Source organism: Geotrypetes seraphini, chromosome 5 (assembly GCF_902459505.1).
Source record: "Geotrypetes seraphini chromosome 5, aGeoSer1.1, whole genome shotgun sequence".
Classification (NCBI taxonomy): Eukaryota; Metazoa; Chordata; class Amphibia; order Gymnophiona; family Dermophiidae; genus Geotrypetes; species Geotrypetes seraphini.
In genome coordinates, this window is record NC_047088.1 from 18,089,455 (window position 1) to 18,110,033 (window position 20,579).

The 20,579-nt window shown below is 44.8% G+C and overlaps 1 protein-coding gene across 1 annotated transcript in view; it reads right to left on the minus strand.

Annotated features, from left to right (window-relative positions):
• ALG13 (ALG13 UDP-N-acetylglucosaminyltransferase subunit) overlaps nt 1–20,579 on the minus strand; it is a 159,400-nt gene that overhangs the window by 109,556 nt on the left and 29,265 nt on the right. Inside the window, exons 5-7 of the mRNA XM_033946081.1 lie at nt 15,333–15,846; nt 6,796–6,879; nt 4,812–4,862 (exon numbers count right to left, since the gene is read on the minus strand). Of these exons, the coding sequence (XP_033801972.1) occupies nt 4,812–4,862; nt 6,796–6,879; nt 15,333–15,846 (649 nt within the window). The remainder of the gene's footprint in view (nt 1–4,811; nt 4,863–6,795; nt 6,880–15,332; nt 15,847–20,579) is intronic.

Genomic DNA, 20,579 nt, shown 5'->3' on the forward strand with positions numbered 1-20,579 from the left:
CAGATGTCAAGGAGGAAGATCTGGGTGGCAAGTGACGTGTAGAACACCAAGCAGAGAATCTAGTCCACTTCTGGCCATAACATTGTCTAGTTGATGGTTTTCTGGAAGCAAGTAAGATATCTTGAACAGACGGAGAGAATTGAGAAAAGTCTGTTATGCAGAAAGGTACCAAGTTGTTAAATGTAGAGACTGCAGATTGGGATGAAGCAAGGATCCTTGACTCTGCGTGAGTAGAGAGGGAAATACTGGTAGAAGAAGAGGCTCCCTGGTGCTGAGTTGAAGTAGAAGGGAGAACCAAGGTTGTCTGGGCCACCGAGGAGCTATCAGAATCATGGTGGCATGTTCTGACTTCAGTTTGACTAGAGTCTTGAGAATCAGAGGAAACGGAGGAAAAGCATAAAGGAACTGATTCCTCCAGTCCAGTAGAAACGCATCCGCTTCGAGACGTTGAGGGGCATAGATGCGGGAGCAAAATTGAGGCAGTTTGAAGTTGAGAGGTGACGCAAACAGATCTATCTGTGGAGTTCCCCAACGGGCAAAGATTTGGCGAAGAGTAGGAGAATTGAGTGTCCATTCGTGAGGCTGTAGAAGACGACTCAATTTGTCCGCCAAATAATTGTGTTGACCCTGAATATAAACAGCTCTGAGGAAGATGTTGTGAAGAATTGCCCAATGCCACAATTTCAGAGCTTCTTGACAGAGGGAGTGAGAGCCCGTCCCTCCCTGTTTGTTGACATAATACATGGCTACCTGGTTGTCGGTACGTACAATAATCACCATGTCGTGAAGGAGATGTTGAAAAGCTTTGAGAGCATAGAATATCGCTCTGAGTTCCAATAGATTGATATGACACCGACGGTCTGCTTGAGTCCAGAGACCCTGAGTGCGAAGACCGTCCACATGAGCTCCCCATGCGTACATTGATGAGTCGGTTGTGATGACTTTCTGATGAGGAAGAGGGTGGAACAGCAAGCCTCTGGAAAGATTTAAAGAGAGCATCCACCAACGGAGAGACTTCCGCAATGAAGGAGTTATGGAAATCAGTCGAGTTGGTGGATCCACTGATTGCTGCCATTGGGATGCCAGTGTCCATTGAGGAATACGAAGGTGAAGTCTGGCAAAAGGAATCACATGAACTGTAGAAGCCATGTGACCGAGCAGAACCATCATCTTTCGTGCTGGAACAGTTGAAAGTTGGAAGAGTTGTTGAGAAATCTGAAGCAGGGCGGCCTGACGTGGTTGTGGAAGGTATGCTCTCAGATTGATAGTGTCCAGAGTTGCTCCTATGAATTGGAAAGACTGAGAAGGAGTCAACTGAGATTTGGGAAAGTTGATGTGAAATCCCAAACTTTGTAGAAAAAGAATAGTCTGTTGGGTCGCTGAAAAAGAGGGAGCCTTGATGAGCCAGTCGTCTAGGTATGGAAATACTTGGAGACCCTGGTTGCGAAGAGCTGCAGCCACGACCACGAGACATTTTGTGAAAACCCTGGGAGAAGAAGCCAATCCGAAGGGGAGAACTCGGTACTGCAGATGAAGGCTTCCTACTTGGAATCTGAGGTACTTGCAAAATGCTGGATGAATAGGGATATGAGTATACGCCTCTTTGAGATCGAGGGAACACATCCAATCCCCTTGGTCCATTAAGGAATATAAAGTTGGCAGTGTGAGCATTCGAAATTTCTCTTTGACTAGATATTTGTTGAGAGCTCTGAGATCCAGGATCGGTCGCAAATCCCCCGTCTTTTTGGGAACTAGAAAATAACAGGAGTAGAATCCCAAGTTCCTTTGGGAAAGAGGAACTTCCTCCACAGCTCATAGGAGAAGCAGAGCTCGAGCTTCTTGGAGAAGAAGGGGAAGATGCGACTGATTGGAAGGACACTCTCTTGGATGGCGATCTGGAGGCACCTGAAGGAGCCGAAGAGAGTATCCCTCTCGTAGGATGGTAAGCACCCAGAGATCTGATGTAATGAGCTCCCACTGGTGATAAAATGTGGAAAGGCGACCCCCTATGGGGAGGGGAGAATTTGGAAACAGAGAAATTTGAATGCTCATGTCGAGATTGTCAAAAAGACTGAGCAGGCTTGGTGGCAGCAGGAGTCTGAGATTTTTGTTGTCGCTGTTGTTGAGGAGGACGACGAGGAGGAGGTCTTGAAAAAGCAGGAGTCGTTTTCTGAGGATAACGACGTGGAGTCTGTTTGAAACCTCTAGTTGGTGCAGGTTTAGGTTTTGGTCGAATGAGGGAAGCAAAAGAGCGTTCATGTTCTGAAAGACGCTTGGTAGCTGCCTCAATAGAGTCATCAAATAATTCATTTCCCTGTCAAGGTAGATTTGCCAATCTATTTTGAAGGTTGGGATCCATGTCCACAATACGTAACCATGCTAAACGACGCATGGCTACAGCAAAGGCCGATACTCGAGACGAGAGTTCAAATGCATCATATGAGGCTTGTAACATGAAGAGTCGTAATTGAGAAAGAGTCTTAAGGATGAGTTTAAATTCTGAAAGACGAGTGGTAGAGATATCCGGGTAAAAAGATGGTAAAATCTTCAGAAAATGGTTGAAGTAGGACGTAAAGATGTAGCTGTAATTAAGAACTCTATTTGCCATCATAGAGTTTTGGTATAAATGGCGACCAAACTTATCCATGGTACGACCTTCTCTACCTGGAGGAACTAAAGCATAGATTTTGGAAGGATGTGCTTTCTTTAAAGAGGATTCTACTACCAGGGATTGATGAGATAGTTGAGACTTTTCATAACCTTTACATGGAACTGTTCGATAACGGGTTTCCAATTTAGATGGAATGGCAGTGATGGAATAAGGAGTCTCCATATTACGAACAAAGGTTTGTTTCAGAACAGGAGTCATAGGTAATCTGAGGGACTCTTTCGGTGGATGAGGAAGCTCCATATCTGCTAAATATTCAGGAGTATATTTAGAATCTGAATGAAGATCCAGTTTGAGAGCTTGTCCCATATCAAAAATAAATTTGGCAAAAGAAATGGATTTGGAATCAGACGCTTCCTCAGGAGATACACTGCGAGATTTAGGAAGAGCTGAGTATGAGGGAGAAGCCTCTCTAGAATATGGTGAAAGTGGTTCTGAGTCTAGACGTAGAGTCACAGAAGAAGCTGCACTGTGAGGTGGAGTAAGAGAATGTTTTCTCTTCAGGCTCCTGGATGGAGAAGTACCAGGTGTACGTGGTACAGAATGAGTCGAGGTCTGTGGTGAACTGTCTCGACGGGGTGGCTTCGATGGTGGAGTCTTCAGTCGAGAAGGACTTCGAGTCGATGCGCGATGGTGTCGAGATCTGTGCTTCTGCTTCGAAGAATGAGGCAGAGAAGTCTCGGTATCCAATGCCGAAGACTCCCTCCGAAGCTTGGGAGCAATAGGTCTCGAATGCTTCGACCGGTGCTTCGGAGGAGGCGAGTCTGGAGAAGAATCAGACGAAGAAATTTTCTTCGGTGTCCTGGATCGGCCTCGAGATACTGGAAGCTCTGGTTGTGTGACAGGCTGATCAGTCCGAGGCAAGGTCGAGGACGGGACCAATTGAGCCACTAAGGAGGAAATCTGAGTGGTGAGTATAGATATCAACATGTCCTCCAGCATCGGCACCGAGACAGAAGATTCTGACCTCGTAGGTGCAGCAGTACGCTCCGAAGAGGGCGACATTGAAGGTGAGTATTCCCTTATCTTGGAGGTACGCTTGGAAGATGGACATGCAGAGGAGCCTGGTGGCTTCTTGGGTACGGTACCTGAAAGAGAACCCGGAGACTTACCCCCCATAGAAGACTTCGCAGATGGCACCGTCTTCGAGGGAACCGAAGCAGGTAAGGTCGAGGCCTTCGAGACCGAAGCTCCAGCCGGAGCCTGGGTCGAAGCCTTCGAGACCGTAGTCGTCGATGTCGTCGGAGTCGAACCCTTCGAGACCGGGGCAGCCGCCGAGGTCAAAGCAGAATCCGAAGGTTGCTCCATGTCTCTGAAAAGTTGAAAAAATTGAGCGCACCTGCGTCGAAAAGCCCGTGGAGTAAGAGTGAAACAACGGTGACAATCTTCTGGGGAATGAGTGGGACCCAGGCACTGTAGACAGCGGCAGTGGGGATTGGTGACCGAAATCACACGATTACACTGGCGACAACGTTTGAACCCGGTAAGAGGCCGGGACATGGAAAAAATAAAGTCCGTGTCGAACGAAAGGAGCAAATGGGTCTAGGCCCAAGGCTCACCGGCCGGACACGAAATCAAAGAAACAATTGAAACTTTTTTATTTTTATTTTTTTTAAGAAAAGAAAACGAAAAAGAAATAGGAGAGCACAGCGACCGAACTTAACTGAAAGAAAAGAAACAGCCGCGGTGAAGAGAAGGCAATGCTGCAGAGATGTAGAAAAACGTGTCTTCTTGTCTCCGCGGAATTAAACGAACTGAGGATCCTCTCAGGAGATGCGCCCCCCTAGTTCGGGCGGGAAGGCACGCGCGCATGCGCGGTACAGTGCTCGAAAGATCGAGATCTTCAAGCAAGTTTGCTTTCGAGGCTGTCCGCTGCGGGGCTCCGTCGGTGACATCACCCATGTGTGGGAATATGCTGCCTGCTTGTCCTGGGATAAACATTTTTTTCGGCCAATGCGGCCCAGGAAAGCCAAAAGGTTGGACACCCCTGCTTTAAACCATCTCAAATACATGTTATGTCACCACTTGTGTGCTTATCAATCCAGTCATCTACAGAAAAGGTCCGTTACAGGCAAGAAAACACTGCTTTACAGGTTTCTATATTTCACTACCATTTCATACCATAGTAAAGGCCTTCCCATACCTTGGGATCTTCCAGTCTCTCCAGGTACTTTTCAAATGGCCCTTCCACGTACTGCAATGAAAAGCAAAAATCACAAGCTCAAGTTTGTTGTTCTTTTAAAGTTAAATAGCATCATTGAACACAGTCTTGTAAAGTTGTTTTCCATGAATACGATGCTCATTTTATTACCCCTTAGAGCAGGGGTGTCAAAGTCCCTCCTCGAAGGCCGCAATCCAGTCGGGTTTTCAGGATTTCCCAATTGAATATGCATGAGATCTATTAGCATACAATGAAAGCAGTGCATGCAAATAGATCTCATGCATATTCATTGGGGAAATCCTGAAAACCCGACTGGATTGCGGCCCTCGAGGAGGGACTTTGACACCCCTGCCTTAGAGACTAAGCTAAAACTTAGTTTTACAGACCAAGTCATCAACCAAGAGGAGCTCGACACGGTTGACAATAATTAATAATGATGTGCTAAAATTGCAAGGAGATTAATTTTCAAAATGTTTAGCAAATAGAAAAGTTTTTAAAGATTTACGGAAGGATTGGAAAGGACCGGGACATCTCAAAATTAAAGGAAGTTCATTCCATAATTGGGAAAATTTAAAAGCCAAAGAGAGGCTGAAATTCTTGACTCCTTTAATTCTGTTCCTAGAAGGGAGGGAAAGTTTAAATTGTCGAGTCCCTCTTGAATAAGAAAATCTGTAAATGTTCCACAGAAGAGGAACAAGAGGAATAAAAATACCATATCAAGTTTTGAAAATTATGCATATACATTTAAACTGGAGACCTGTCTAAGCAGTTAAAATAATTCTTAGTATATTAAAAACAGGGAGAAAAAGGAGGTGGAATAAACAAGTGGAGGAGGAAGGATGACAGTGAGGGATGTTACAATTCTTTTGGAGGGAGGGCAGATAGGCTGGTTGTTGATTTTAAGGGTTACAGACTTTTAGTCCTGTTAGATTGGGCAGTGTTCAAATTCCATTGAAAGATTTCTCAAAGAAATACGTTTTTAGACTGGTTTTTAATTTAGCAAAAAGGATTCTAGGCAAATTTATGTTTTACATTATTGTTAACCGAGTCGAGCTCTTCTTAGTTGATGACTCTAGTCTATAAAACTAAATTTTAGTTTAGTATCTTTCCCACTGGGGAGGGGGGGGGGTGCGTTTCTTGGCAGCGTTTTTTTCCTGCGCATGTGCCCATCGCTATCACCAGCGATGGGCACATGCTAATTTAGCGAATCTTCGCTGCTGCCTGCCGACCTCATTTTTTGAAAATGTCTCGCTTTTTTCAGACCGTTGCTTTTTAGATTGTAAACAATTTTTTATTGACCTGAAAAACCAGCAGAAGCGAAGAAAACAACAAGTTACAGAACATAATGAACATGGGCAAAAAATCCGCATAACAAAGCACATCATGACAAAAACAGGCGTCAGTTATAACCCCCCACAAACCCCGACCCCCCCCCCCTTTGTTCCTCCCTTCCCGCCAGTCTCACCCACCCTCCCCCCCACCCTCCCAAATGGAGAGGAATGCAAGGACATGGATAAGAAAAACCACAGACCAAATTCCCCCCAGGGTCTGGACTCCGATGACCCCAGGGCACCTAAATGAACAAGGCATCCCCTCCAAAAACAGTCCCCCCAAACCCATTCCCCTTTTTAACGCGGTTTTTGGAAAACCCTGGCCTAAGTGGTTTCACCTTACATTTTTCTATCGATTGACATTTCTGTGCATTCAAGCTCAAAAGACTGTCATTTCCAGAAACACATTAAGCCGAGCACAGGTAATTCACCGCACATAAGAGCAATCTGCATCGAGGAATGCTGTTAATAAAGCAGAATATCCATTTCGATTCTGATTAATTAACCAAAGAAGCTCTAGACTCCCGATACCAGGCTCTATGTGTCTCCTTCATGTACCAGCTTTTATGCCTGAACCAGCCCTTGCAGCCTGTGTCCTTTTAACACAAAGTAAACACATTCCAGAAGTGTCTTACCGATTCAAAGTTCTGCTGGTTGTCCCTCATGTAGGCAACACAGATTTTCCTGATTTTCATATGGTGGATCTGGCAGTGAAACAACTGAAACACACAAGACGCAGACCCTGAGTTAAGCAACAAAAATCTGAACACAAGTGGGGAGGACTTTGAGATTCTATGATATACAACAGTAGCTCTACCCTGTGGCATAGTAGAGGGGGGGAGGGAGGAGCATTAAGCCCCAGGCGCCATGTTGATGGGGGCACAGCACCCCCCCTCCTCTTCCCCCGTACCTCTAGGGAACAACAACTTCGACATGCCCCTCGCGACCGCGTCGTCTCTCCCGCCGACGTCACTTCCGGGTGCCGTGCATAAGAAGTGATGTCCGAGGGAGTGCCGATGGAGTCGCGAGGAGTACGTCGAAGTTCTTGTTGCTCACGGCGGTGAACTAGAGGTGCGGGGAAGGAGCAGAGGGCAGAGACAGGGGCAGGAGAGGGGCGCCTCTCACTATGCCACTGGTTCCACCATATTTAGATATACAGCAGATAAGTCTCTAGGCTGCTAAATTTGAACTGTGACAAGAACTAGAAAAAAAAAGCAAACCAGAGGGAAAGAGCAACAAAGATTCAGTAAAACCTTGGATTGCAAGACAAGCAAAACATTTGATTCAATTTTAACTTGATATACCAGCAAAGTCTTGCAATACAAGTACAGTGTTCTCCCGGTTGTTCGCGGTCGGCGGTTCACGGTCCCGGTCATTCGCGGTATTTTCGGACCACAAACCGCCGACAAGGAGAGGGCAGCGGGAGAGGCAGGAGAGAGCAGCCAGAGCGCTGCGAGTGCAGGAAATCACTCACGGTTCACTCCGACCACCTCTTCCTGCACGAAGTCGGGCCTTATCCAATCAGGAGCTGCTTGTATTCAAGTTTTGGGGTTGTGGAACGAATCATCTGAGTTTCCATTATTTCCTATGGGGAAATTCACTTTGCTATACGAGTGCTTTGGATTACAAGAATGTTCTGGAACGAATTATGCTCGCAAACCAAGGTTTGACTGTACAGGTTAGTGAGCCTGGATGGAAACAAGAGAGATGAAGCCTCAGATCAGAGGAAGCAAAACTTATCGGTTAAACCTGACACAGCCTGTGTTTCAACTGGATGTTCGCATCAGGGATCTACATCAAAATATAGAAATACGAATTATTGTACAATTATGCTTACAATATAAAATAAAACATTATAGAAATTAAATACAAAAAAAAAAAAAGATACCATATCTTTATGAGCTTCAATAAAACTGCTTAGTTCTATGAAACATCCAAAAAATATCCCAAATGAATTATTACTGGAAGCATAAAAAAAAATAATATGTCAAAATATTACATAGAGAAACAAAGGCAGATAAAGACCATCTGGTGTATCTACTATCCCCTCCTCTCCCTTAGAGATCCAATCTACTTAGCCCAAGCTTTCTTTGATACTTTGGGCCGGATCCTTAAAAAGTCGCTGAAAGTTACGCACCAGTAGATCACATCTAACTTAAGTGTTTCAATTGGTTTTAAGTGGCATAATAATTGGTCCTGCCATTAAAAAACAATTAAAAACTCATTAAAAATATTTACAAGGCGCCACTAGGTGCTCTTTAGGGCTGGTGACTGGGCCCATGGTGGCCAGTGACACCAAAGCCTGGAGGCAGGCGAATTTAGGGGCGACACTGCTAGCCGTGATTCTGTATGGACTGTAGGCACAAGAAATATAAGCCTGTACATTGCTGGCACCTAGGGCTAGATTCACTAACCTGTCTTCCGTGGGCGATCCCAGCAGGCCCGACTAATTCACAACAGGAAAAATTCAAATGAGGGCGATCGGAGGAATGCCCTCATCTGCTGACACAGATCGTTAGTGTGCGATCCCGTGCCATGCGCAGACCATCTGTAGATGGTCTAAGACCCCTCTAAGCCGCCACTTTTTAAATTTTATTTTTACTTTTTTGTAGCCCAGCGAGCTTGTGGTTGGGAGAGGACAGGAGAGATTCAGGGTGGCAGGCAGGAGAAATCCGGGGATGAGCATGGCGGCGATTCGGGGCAGAGCAGGCAGGAGAGATTTGGGGCAGCAGAGAGTTGGAGAGTTAGAAAGATGTTTTCGACTGGTCCCCAGCAAGTCGTTTCTTGGGTTGATTGGCCAGCCCAGTCGGTTTTTAAAATTTTGTTGGTGAATCGGGTCCCCGTCTACTTTGCATGCATTTCCCCTCATTTGCATGCACAGATTGGAAGCGGATCGCAGGAGAGGTTAGTGAATCAGGCCGGAGGGAAATCAGGTCGCAAAGGGGTCGCAAAATCTAGTCCCTAGATACCTTACAGAATCAATTTTGTCTCCACCACTTCCAGCAATCTTTGTCGTCATATATGGACACAAGTTATTACTCTCATGGTTTTTTTATAAGAGATTGTATACAGTAATATTTTGATATGTAAACTTTTATGCTTGCAAAAATATTCTATTTGGGGTATTTTTGAATGTTTCTTAGATATCTCTTTTTTATATGCTCATTGCCATGAAAATTTTTTTATATTTTATATTGTTGTAAGAATCATTGCATAATAATTTGCATTTTACAAAGAAACCCCTCCTCCCCCCCACCCCCCCCCCCCGATACAGGTATCCAGCTGTCATGTCATTGGAAGCCAATGTGCTTTGTGCACTAAGGGAGAAACGTGGTTGAATTTTCTTGCGTTAAATATGATTTTTACAGTGGTATTCTGATCGATCTGAAGGCGTCTTATTTTTCTTTTTGTTATGCCATTGTAAAGGGCGTTGCAATAATCTATGCAGGAGATCACTAATGAGTGAATCAGGGTGTTCAAAGAGGACGGTCAAGTAATTTGGAGAGAGATCTGATCATTCTTAGACGATAGAAGCAGCTTTTGACCACTGTGCTGATGTAAAGGTGATAGGTGAATTTGCTGTCCAAGATGACTCCAAGCAATTTTAATGAAGGCATAGAGAGAGTAGAGAGGGACAGATTTTTCAAACTTTCAGAACATAAAAGAACAAGAGGGCATTCGGAAAAGTTGAAAGGGGACAGATTCAAAACCAATGCTAGGAAGTTCTTCTTTAACCAACGCTTCCAGAGAGCGTAATAGGGCAGAGTACGGTACTGGGGTTCAAGAAAGAATTGGACAATTTCCTGCTGGAAAAGGGGGTAGAGGGGTATAGATAGAGGATTACTGCACAGGTCCTGGATCTGTTGGGCCACCGCGTGAGCGGACTGCTGGGCACGATGGACCTCAGCTCTGACCCAGCGGAGGCATTTCTTATGTTCTTATGGGAGAGGAGGAGATAGTGATGCTGTGGATGGACCATTTGGCCTTTATCTGCCATCATGTTTCCAGGTTTCTATAACCATAAAGCTCTATGACATCACAATGCAGGTGCAAAGAGCCTTAGCCTATAGGAAGAGGAGATGCAAATATTAAGAGCCTTAGCCAATGCGCTTCCAGAGAGCGTAATAGGGCAGAGTACGGTACTGGGGTTCAAGAAAGGATTGGACAATTTTCTGCTGGAAAAAGGGATAGAGGGGTATAGTTAGAGGATTACTACACAGGTCCTGGACCTGTTGGGCCGCCACGTGAGCGGACTGCTGGGCACGATGGACCTTAGGTCTGACCCAGCAGAGGCATTGCTTATGTTCTTATGAAAACTGCCAATCAAGTGGAGAAGGCTTCATCCAAGGCTACAACTGAATTCTGCATCTCAACTTTGACCATCATCTGCTAACCTTCCCAACTCATCACCCTTTCCCCACAAACCTAGCCAATCACTACTCGTACATTTAGGAACCTTCAGGCTATTGACCCCGACACGCTTTCAACTACTATGTAACCCAAGCCTACTCTTCTAACGCCATTCTCTCTTCTGCTATTGATACCTTTTGCCCTTCCCATTTCACATCCAGTCCTGGCTGACCCCCAACATTTGTTACCTGCACTCCTGTACCCGAGCTGCCACTCATTATCAGTACATTAGCTTGGCAAATTTATTCTTTTATCTTTTCTAAGAAAAAAAAAAATCAAGCAGGTCCACCCACCCACTAGGCAGCATTTACTGGGGAAATAAGCTTTTATTTTTCATATGTCTAAAATGACAGCTCTAATGCACCATCGCCTCTCTGGTTTTGAAGGTTTGGGGTCCCTACATTAAGGGCTCCTTTTACGAAGGCGCATTAGGGCCTTAACGCGTGAAATAGCGTGTGCTAAAATGCCGCACACGCTAGCTGCTACCACCTCCTCTTGAGCAGGCGGTAGTCTTTTGGCTAGCACGCGCTAATCCGGTGCGTGTGCGAAAACCGCTAGCGCACCTTCGGAAAAGGAGCCCTAAGTGGTCGTCAATTCCCTAGTGGTCTCACCCAGCTGCTCGAGTCATATTTTGCTCTCTGCACACATATGGGGTGGGGGGGATGGGAGGCTGGGGGTGGGCTCTGTTTTGGCTTGGACTGTTTCATCTCGTACTACAGAATCCTAGTATGACTTTCGGCTGGGTGGGAGGGCAAGATTGTATAGGATTTTGGTTGTATTGTTTATTGTTGTGTATATTCTTGTATTTCTTCAATAAAATCTTGGGGGGACAAATATATATATATATATATATAGATAGATAGATAGATAGATAGATAGATAGATATCTATATATATCTATATATATCAAGCATCAAGTTGTGGCAATCCCCTGCTAACTTTCCCAATATGGTTCAGCATTTTCAACCCAAGCCATATCTAAATCAGAATATGTGGCACATCAGTGTCCAAAGGGTGGATAACGTAGACAGCGGGAGAACTCGTGGCCAAAAGCACAGAAAATGCCACTTCTTCTCGGAACCCTTTAACAAAACAGTAGCGCTGGCTGCGGCAGTAACAGCTCCGACACTCCTAGGAACTCTATGAGCATCGGAACTGTTACCGCTGCGGCCTGCGCTAAAAAACTGCGCTACGGTTTTATAAAGGGTTAAAATTAACAAAAGGAAAAGACAATTTATACGCATCCTAAACAGGGCGGTGTCCCAGAATTAGTTAAGATACTTTGACAGCAAGGATGGCCTAGCGAGCCCAAAGGATTATATTTACCAATGAGCAAGGCCAACGAAAACGGTTTCAGGTCTACGAATGATTTAGCACCGGGTTCCCCACGAACGTGCGGTGCGCTACGGGAGAGAGGCGGCCACCTTCTGTCCGCGCTCCGGTCCCGAGGCGTGCCGGTCGGCTATCCCTGGCCAACCGAGGCTCCTCGGCGCTGCAGTATCGTTCCGTTTAGGGGGGGATTCTGACTTAGAGGCATTTAGTCATAATCCCACAGATGGTAGCTTCGCCCCATTGGCTCCTCAGCCAAGCACATACACCAAACATAGAAACATAGAAGATGACGGCAGATAAGGGCCATAGCCCATCAGGTCTGCCCACTCTACTGACCCACCCCCAAGTCTACTATCCTAGGGATCCCACTCCTGGTGACAGGTTCCCTTGGCTTAACTCTCTAAGGGATCCCACATGGGCATCCCATTTGCTCTTAAATTCTTGCACGCTGTTTGCCTCGATCACCTACACTGGGAGCTCGTTCCAAGGATCAACCACTCTCTCGGTGAAGAAATATTTCCTGGTGTCACCATGAGAGTGGTTGATCCTCGGAACAAGCTCCCGGTGCAGGTGATCGAGGCAAACAGGGCGCAAGAATTTAAGAGCAAATGGGATGCCCATGTGGGATCCCTTAGAGGGAACCTGTCACCAGGAGTGGGATCCCTAGGATAGTAGACTTGGGGGTGAAATGTGCAGTTCCTCTCGATTACTATCGCAACGATGCATCATCAGTAGGGTAAAACTAACTTGTCTCACGACGGTCGAAACCGTGGTGATGCAATGTTGTGTTAATAAAAAGGAGCAACATTAAAGATTTGGTTAAATTGTACTTTGTATAAGATTTGGCCACATAATAAGTGAATTTACATTACATTGGTTGCACAGCGTTAATTTGTTATAAAAAAAACAAACTAGTGAAGTCCATCCTCTTCCTCTTTTCAAGTTTCAAGCTGGTAGACAGTTATTCATAGATCGTTTATTAATCCCCCATTCTTCAAATCGTTCTTTACGTTCTGAAACCCAAGAATAATTAATGGTTCCCTCCTTAAAAATAGTAGGAACAAAACGCCACGATATTTTCTCTGTAGTGGCTCCTCTTACTTGGAACTCTCTTCCTTTATATATCAGAAAAAATAAAAATTTAAATCAATTTAAAACTAATTTAAAATCATTTCTTTTTAAAATCTCTTTTGACCTCTAAATTCATTTCATTGCTAATTTCTATCTTAGAACTTTTAATCCCTTCCTAATGTTTTCTCCCTCCCCTCTCAGACCATTTTTTCTCCCTCTCGGGAAAATATTTTTGTAACTTTAAGCCCTCATGTTCACTCCATATGTTTCATAGTATGTCAATTTTGTTTTGTATGTTTTATTCCTTTTAGTTAAAGTAGTATTAAGATACTGTTATTTTACCCCTTTAATGTTCAATATTATATTATTTAACAATGTTTGTTATATTTTGTTAATCGCTTAGTTTGTAATAAGCGATACATCAAATAAAATTAAACTTGAAACTTGATCTCATCGATACCGCTAGGTTGACCTACAGCATCTTCCGGAAAGAACTAAAGACCACTTTGTTTAAGAAATTCTTGTCCTAGCCAGACACTCTCCCGCCAACATAACTTCCACACCTTATCCTGAATTTCTTCCTCACACTAGGTATCCACATTCCCTGTCTGCTAAAAATTCCCTCTTCATAATTGTATCCTGATATTTGCTGGCGTTAGAATATTTTCAATTGTAAGATGTAAAATAGTTATTTATATATTACTTGTTGGAATATTCATATTTATCTCTATCTCTACCTCTGTCTTTATATTTTTATCTTTATTTTTCATAAATTGTTTCTTCAGGTACTTTGGGACAGTTAGGGAAATTTTTTTCCAAGTACCTATCTTATTTATTTTTATCTACTGTATCTTTGTAATGCATCATTTTTGTAAACCGCTTAGAAACCTCACGATTATTAGCGGCATAGAAGAATTAAATTAAATTTCACCAATTTCTCATAAGAACAGCCGCACTGGGTCAGACCAAATGGTCCATCGAGCCCAGTATCCTGCTTCCACAGGGCCAATCCGGGTCACAAGTACCTGACAGAAACCCAACAGTTGCAACATTCTAGAATCCCAAGGCGTAAGAAAATTCCGGAAGCTCAAAGAGTAGCAACATTCCATGCTAGCGATCCCAGGGCAAGCAGTGGCTTCCCCTGTGCCTATCAACAGCAGACTATGGAACCTATCTACATCAACCACTGTTACTACATCCTCTGGCGACACCTTCTAGAGAGGTGTAACTGTTCCGAGCGAAAAAAATATTTCCTCCTCTTGGTTGTAAAAGTATTTCCCTGTAACTTCATCGAGCGTCCCCCCCCTAGTCTTTTGTCATTTTTGCTGAAGTAAAAAAAAATATGAATCGATTCACTTGTACCCAGTCTATACCACTCAGGATTTTATAGACCTCAATCATATCCCTCCCTCGGCCCACATAGCACAAGCAGGTTTAACTCACGGTGACAATGTGGCGTTGGTGGGGGAACACTGCCAGCCTCAGCGTGCTTTACAGATCTCCACCAGCCCTCTTTACTCACCCCGCCCCGCCTTCTGTCCCTCAGGTGTCCCTTCGTGTCATTACTTTCCAGTGCCTACGTGCCACGGTGTGAAAGAGTCAATATAATCATCCAGGTTTCATACTCAACACACGAGGCCTGCACTTATGGAGGCTCAGGGCAAGAAGCTTCCATCATGCCCAGCACCACCAGCTTTAAACAGAGGAGGGAGCTCTCTCCAATGGGTGGGTTCGAGGCTGGTTAGCCATAGTCTGAATGCAAGCCATTAATTCCTTCAAGCAGCTGAGCAAGAGCATGGGGGAGGGGAGGAAACAGTGGCTCACTTGTAAAAAAAAAAAAAAAGCGGAAGGCCCACTTTTAAAACAAGAGCAAGCAAACGGCCTAAATAGGAAGGACAGCATAAGTGCCAGCCCTATGGATACTTGAACATCCCCCTCCCCCCCCCCAAAAAAAAAGGTCAGCTTTATACAGGGAAGGGTAAAGTTTATTGCATTAAGCACCCCTAAACATTTTGGGAAAGTCTTATGCAAGACACGGGGGCCACAGTTCCTTTTAGTTTTCCCATATGTTTGTCTATGAGCATCGGAACTGTTACCGTTGCGGCCTGCGCTAAAAAACTGCGCTATGGTGGGGGAGGGGGGATAGACGTCCATTGCACCAACACACACGGAAGTTCTCCAAAAAAAACCGAAAGTGTTAGGCCCGTCCGGAAAAGCAAAGAGCTTGCACTTGATGAAGTTAAGGGACAGCTACTTTGAAGCACCTTATAAGAGCAACGCTTCCAAGCCCGTTCCCTTTAGTGCATTGCCGCGCTAAGCTTAGCGCGTTAACCTCGTTTTAGCCCGAAAAGGGTCTCACCTGCTCGGAGACGGCCCTGAAGAGGCAGGAGGCGTCCTTGGCCGTCAGCTTTCGGTACAAGCCCAGACTGCCCAGGTACTCGTCCATGGTGACCTCGGTGAGCGACTTCTGCCCGAAGTACTTCTTCCAGCCTTTCTGCATGGCTGCGGGGGCTGCCCAGCGCCGAGCCGCTGCTCCTGCCCTAATTAAATGCCCCCACGCCCAGGTGCGGGAGCCGCTCGCCTTCCAGCCTTTATCCCCTCCGGCCGGACCCGCGGGAGCCCACTTGAACATCTCCCCGGGGGGAGGGGGGGTCGGGGGCAAAGAAATCACCTCCTTCGTTCGGAAGGTAGAATGGGACGGATAGAGGGTGGGGGGCGACCAAAAGTCCTGCTCGAATTTCCTTTTCCCTTCAGCTTGGATTTTTAGGGTGTTTGTTTGGGGTCGTGCAGAGAATAAGTGAAAGTTACCTGAAGTAGCAGGATTGGGGGGTTGTAAATCCCCCCCCCCCAAAAAAAAGTGATTAAATGACTTCCTGTGCCATTATTAATTCTAAAATACTGTAACTAACCCTCTTTTGTTTAGAAAAGCCCTAAAATTAATTGCGTTCAAGAGGTTGGTACAACTGGTAAATTCTTGGCTTATATTCGATGCAGATTGTTTAGCAACAACAGCTGTCAATAATTGTCCCAAATAAATACGTGGAAATTGTGCACTAGTGCATCGAGGAGCCGGAAAAATGCACATGTTTTTGTAAGAAAAGCCTTTATTTACCCTGTTCCTCGAAGGTTTTCGAGAATAATGTGGGGACAATAGCTACAGAAACTTTGAAAGATTTTGGCGACGAAAAAGGGCCCTTAAGTGGGAAAGAAACTCATCTTAGGAGCAGGTGAGAGACCTTAGAAATGAAAGAGTTTTGCATTACAAACCAGGTGAAGCTGATCTGTCCAGACCAGTGGTCTCCAACTCCAACCCTTTGCAGGGCCACATTTGGGATTTGTAGGTACTTGGAGGGCCTCAGAAAAAAACAGTTCATGTCTTATTAAAGAAATGACAATTTTGCATGAGGTCAAACTCTTTAGAGTTTATAAATCTTTCCTTTTGGCTAAGTCTTAATATATAATATTGCCATTTATAGCTAAAGAGAGATATGATAAAGAAATGGTTTTATTTTACTTTTGTGATTATGATAAACATACCGAGGGCCTCAAAATAGACCTGGTGGGCCGCGAGTTTGAGACCCTGACCTTTGGTCTGTCCCACTATGGCAGCTCTTATGTTCTTATGTGAGTCAAGTATAAAATATAATCAAGCCATTGTGACATCACTGCTGAGGTTGGCTCTTAGGCATTGGTGGAATGAGGCATTATGACATCACACTCTCAGCTCCGGAACGTTGCTACTCTTTGGGTTTCTGCCAGGTACTTGGGACCTGGGTTGGCCACTGTTAGAAACAGCTTGATGGACCTTTGGCAGTGGTCTCCGACTCCAACCCTTTGCAGGGCCACATTTTGGATTTGTAGGTACTTGGAGGGCCTCAGAAAAAACAGTTAATGTCTTATTAAAGAGATGACAATTTTGCATGAGGTAAAACACTTTATAGTTTAAAAATCTTTCCTTTTGGCTAAGTCTTAATAATAATATTGTCATTTATAGCTAAAGAGACATACGATCAAGAAACGGTTTTATTTTACTTTTGTGATTATGATAAACAAATCGAGGGCCTCGAAATAGTACCTGTCGGGCCGTGAGTTTGAGATCACTGGTCTAGAATAAGTTATGGTGCTCAGCTGCTTTTTGGATATGTGGCTTCAAGTATTAGGTATATATATATATATTTTTTTTTTTTAAGATTCTGGTCCTGTATCTTACTATTCTAGGCAAATTATAAAAGAACAGACATAATAATAAAATAGATTAAAAATGTAACAGAGATTCTGTTGCTGGCCTGATACTTGGGGGGGGATTGTTAACCAATTCCATACCTTTTCTAATTAATAAAACGCCTTACAAGTGGGGCTAAAGTTCTGGTTATTCTTCATAGGCACATATTGCTCATGGAGATTTCAATCCAGTTCTTAAATGCATGTCATACAGATGTATAAAGAGGCCTCGGTTGCTTTTTCTGGATTTATTTAACTGAATTTCACTTTATTTGGCTGGAAAACTACTGTTCGGTTCTCAACTCCCAAAAAGCTGCGGTAGCGTTTTTAGCACGCGCTGCCCCCCCCCCCCGCGCTATGCGGAAAAACTAACGCCAGCTCAATGGAGGCGTTAGCGTCTAGCGCCTGCGGCATTGCAACATGCACTAAAAACATTAGCGCAGCTTAGTAAAAGGAGCCCTTAGAAATTTTGTGTACTGGGAGTCTTTGGGTAAGTAAATAGGTTTTATTATTTTGCATTAACTGTTTTGAGAATTATTTAACAGTATATAAAATGTCCACATTTCTGTGAACATAAAATTGGAAGAATCGTTATTTGTTATTGTTGCCCCATCTGTCCAAATAATGCTAAAAGTGGCTTCCAGTATTAGAATTCAGATGTGAAAAGTCCCTGTCTCAAAGAGCTTACCTTCTAAATGTGTACCTCAGGCAATGTTTACATCTTTGTACTTGTATTATATAATTTTGAGCTAGTATCAACTTTCTGGTAGGACTTTATAATCTCTGGTTTTATTTCTCCCCCCCCCCCCCAGTCATTGAAAAACCTGCTGCAGCCTCTTGCTTCATTCCTCCGAGCAAACATTCTAATGGTATTGGTCATTCCCTTAGCCCCTTAATCTCATACATGACGTTTTTCCCTTGTCTTCTTAAAAATGTTTTATCTACTCCATTACATTTCTCACTCAAAGTCTCCCACCTTGTGTAGTGTGTTTTTTTTTAATTTGTTTTTTTTTTAACATTGGTACACCAGCCAGTCTTGAACCTGTGACCTTCGGACTTGGCAGACAGCCACTTACCTCTGCATAAGTACTAGCACTTATGGGAGGGATCTTGGGTATTTGAACCAATCAGAGTCTTAGGCCACTCCCAGGATGCACCAAGAAGGGGAAGGCCTATCATTTTGAAGAGGCAGGCCAGTGGGCAGGATGGAGAGGGCATCCCTCCTGAATAAGGTACAGGGGTGGGTCGGGGGTAGGGTTACCAGACATCCAGGAAAACCCAGACATGTCCTCTTTTCAGAGGACTGTCCGGGCTCCCAGACAGACTTTCCAAAACCCGGCATTTGTCCAGGTTTTGGAAAAAAACCCGAAGCATGCGTGGATGCATGTGACATCATCCACCCATGTTCAGAAGCCCTCCAGGTGTGGCTGGAGTTCATTGTAAAGAGATGAGGCAGGCCTGAGGCAGAATAGGGCGGGGTTTTCTTTTTTTTAAATAAGGCAATCCTAGTTGGGGGGCATGGTGGGTTCTGGGTGGCCGAGGCAGGAGGGAGTGGTATCCCTCCTGCTGATTTTTTTGTTTGTTCTGGACAGATATTGTGCATGTGTAACACACGCACAACATCTGTGCCCATAAAAGAGTCTTCCTGCCCTGAACAGCTGAGCGGCAGGAGGCTGCTTTGGGGTTTCCCCTTGCTCAGCTGTTCAGGCTTCCCCTGCTGGCTCTGTGCATGTGTCAGTCACTTTTCCAGTGACTGATCGGATGGGATTATGGCCAACCTCTGCAAAACTCATTTGCATGTGAAATTGTTTCAACATCGATCGTCATTCTCAAATCATGCAATTTATGTTCACCACAGCGACCCACAGGATTTTAATGGCAAATTTAGAACATCTGGCCCAGGCACCAGAAGTCAGTGATTACTCACTATAACTCAGGCCCTAAATTCCATTCTATATGACTCGTGATGTTCTTCTGGAAACCTTATTATTCTTAAGCCACAATGATTCCTAGTAGATTGCAAGTTATAAGATACAATATGGTACTTCCATTATTCCCTATGAGGAACATCGGGGGTGTGGGGGCTCTGGAGTTTTGAGTTTTAGTGGGTTGGGGGGGTTAGTACTTGGGTCCCCCTCCTCCAAAACTCTAAAATTGCTATTTTTTTATATTTGCATTTAGTTCCAATGGCCCATTTTTGATGTGGTTTTTTAATATGGTGGCCATCTTGGATTTTTAGCAATGTAATTTTAAACTTGTTTTTCTGCCTCAAAACCACTCATTTTTGCCCCAGATCTCTCTACTCTGGTTGTGTAGAGTTGCCGGTTGAGCAGCGGCTGTGTTCCACGAGACACAGGAGGAAGGAGCGGGAGCTTCGGTCTCGGCCCTCAGTCAGTCCTCCAAGGTCCTAGAACCTCTCAAATCTTGGGAAAAAAATGTCCAAGGGGAAGAGATCCCGCTCGGATGATCCAAGCAGTGATGGTGGCAGATTATGCATCTCCTCCAGTCTGGGGTTATGCAAGGAGCCTCAGTCGCCCACTGCAAGGCTCTCCAATTTTGTCAGCCTTTTGTGGAAAGCCTATTTAACAGGACCAGGAAATGCTGCACTGCCTTTGTGCGCGCCTGCTCCACCTAAGGGGAATCTTTCTCCCAAGCGGGCGTTCTCACCTCATACCACTCCAGCTCCCAGTGTCTGCAACCCTTCAGAGAAGGGCTAGGATGATTGGAAGTCCCATTCCATGCCTTTGTTATCACAGGGCTCTTCAGCGAAGGTGGACAATGTGAGATTCTTTTGGGTTCCAGTAGCCAAGGGATAGGAGCGGTGACGGATCACTGTGATGATCCCTCAGTGTGTCACCTTTTCAGGTCAGCTTCAGTTTACCATGTCATTTCTGACACCCTATTTTGAAGCTCGATGCCCAGTAGCCCTCCACCTTGTAGTGCTCCGTCATGCGTGGCCCTAATGCACATATGAACTTTTTTTCCAGCTCATTCAAATCTTACTTCCTTGGTTACTAACCAGTGGGAGACTCCTGAAGGCTCACCTAACGTGACCAAAGCTATGTCTTGGCTCTGTCCTATGACTCTGGACTTCCAGTAGCTGTTTGTCCAGCCGAAGGTGGATTCTGCAGTGGTGCAAGTGACCAAGCGCATCTCCCTTCCTAGTGAAGGTGGAGTGATGCTGAAGGATGCGCAAGACCATAGAGTGGATGCAGTACTGAAAAGACAATTTGAAGTGCTGCCTTTGGGTATCAAAGTTGCAGCAGCGGCCTATTAGGTAGCGTGAGCCTGCCATACCAGACTGCGGACTTCTTCCTCGGAGCTTGTATGGTATTTCATGACACACCTGAAATCTTTTTGCAACACACCACTGTGCCGTGGCACA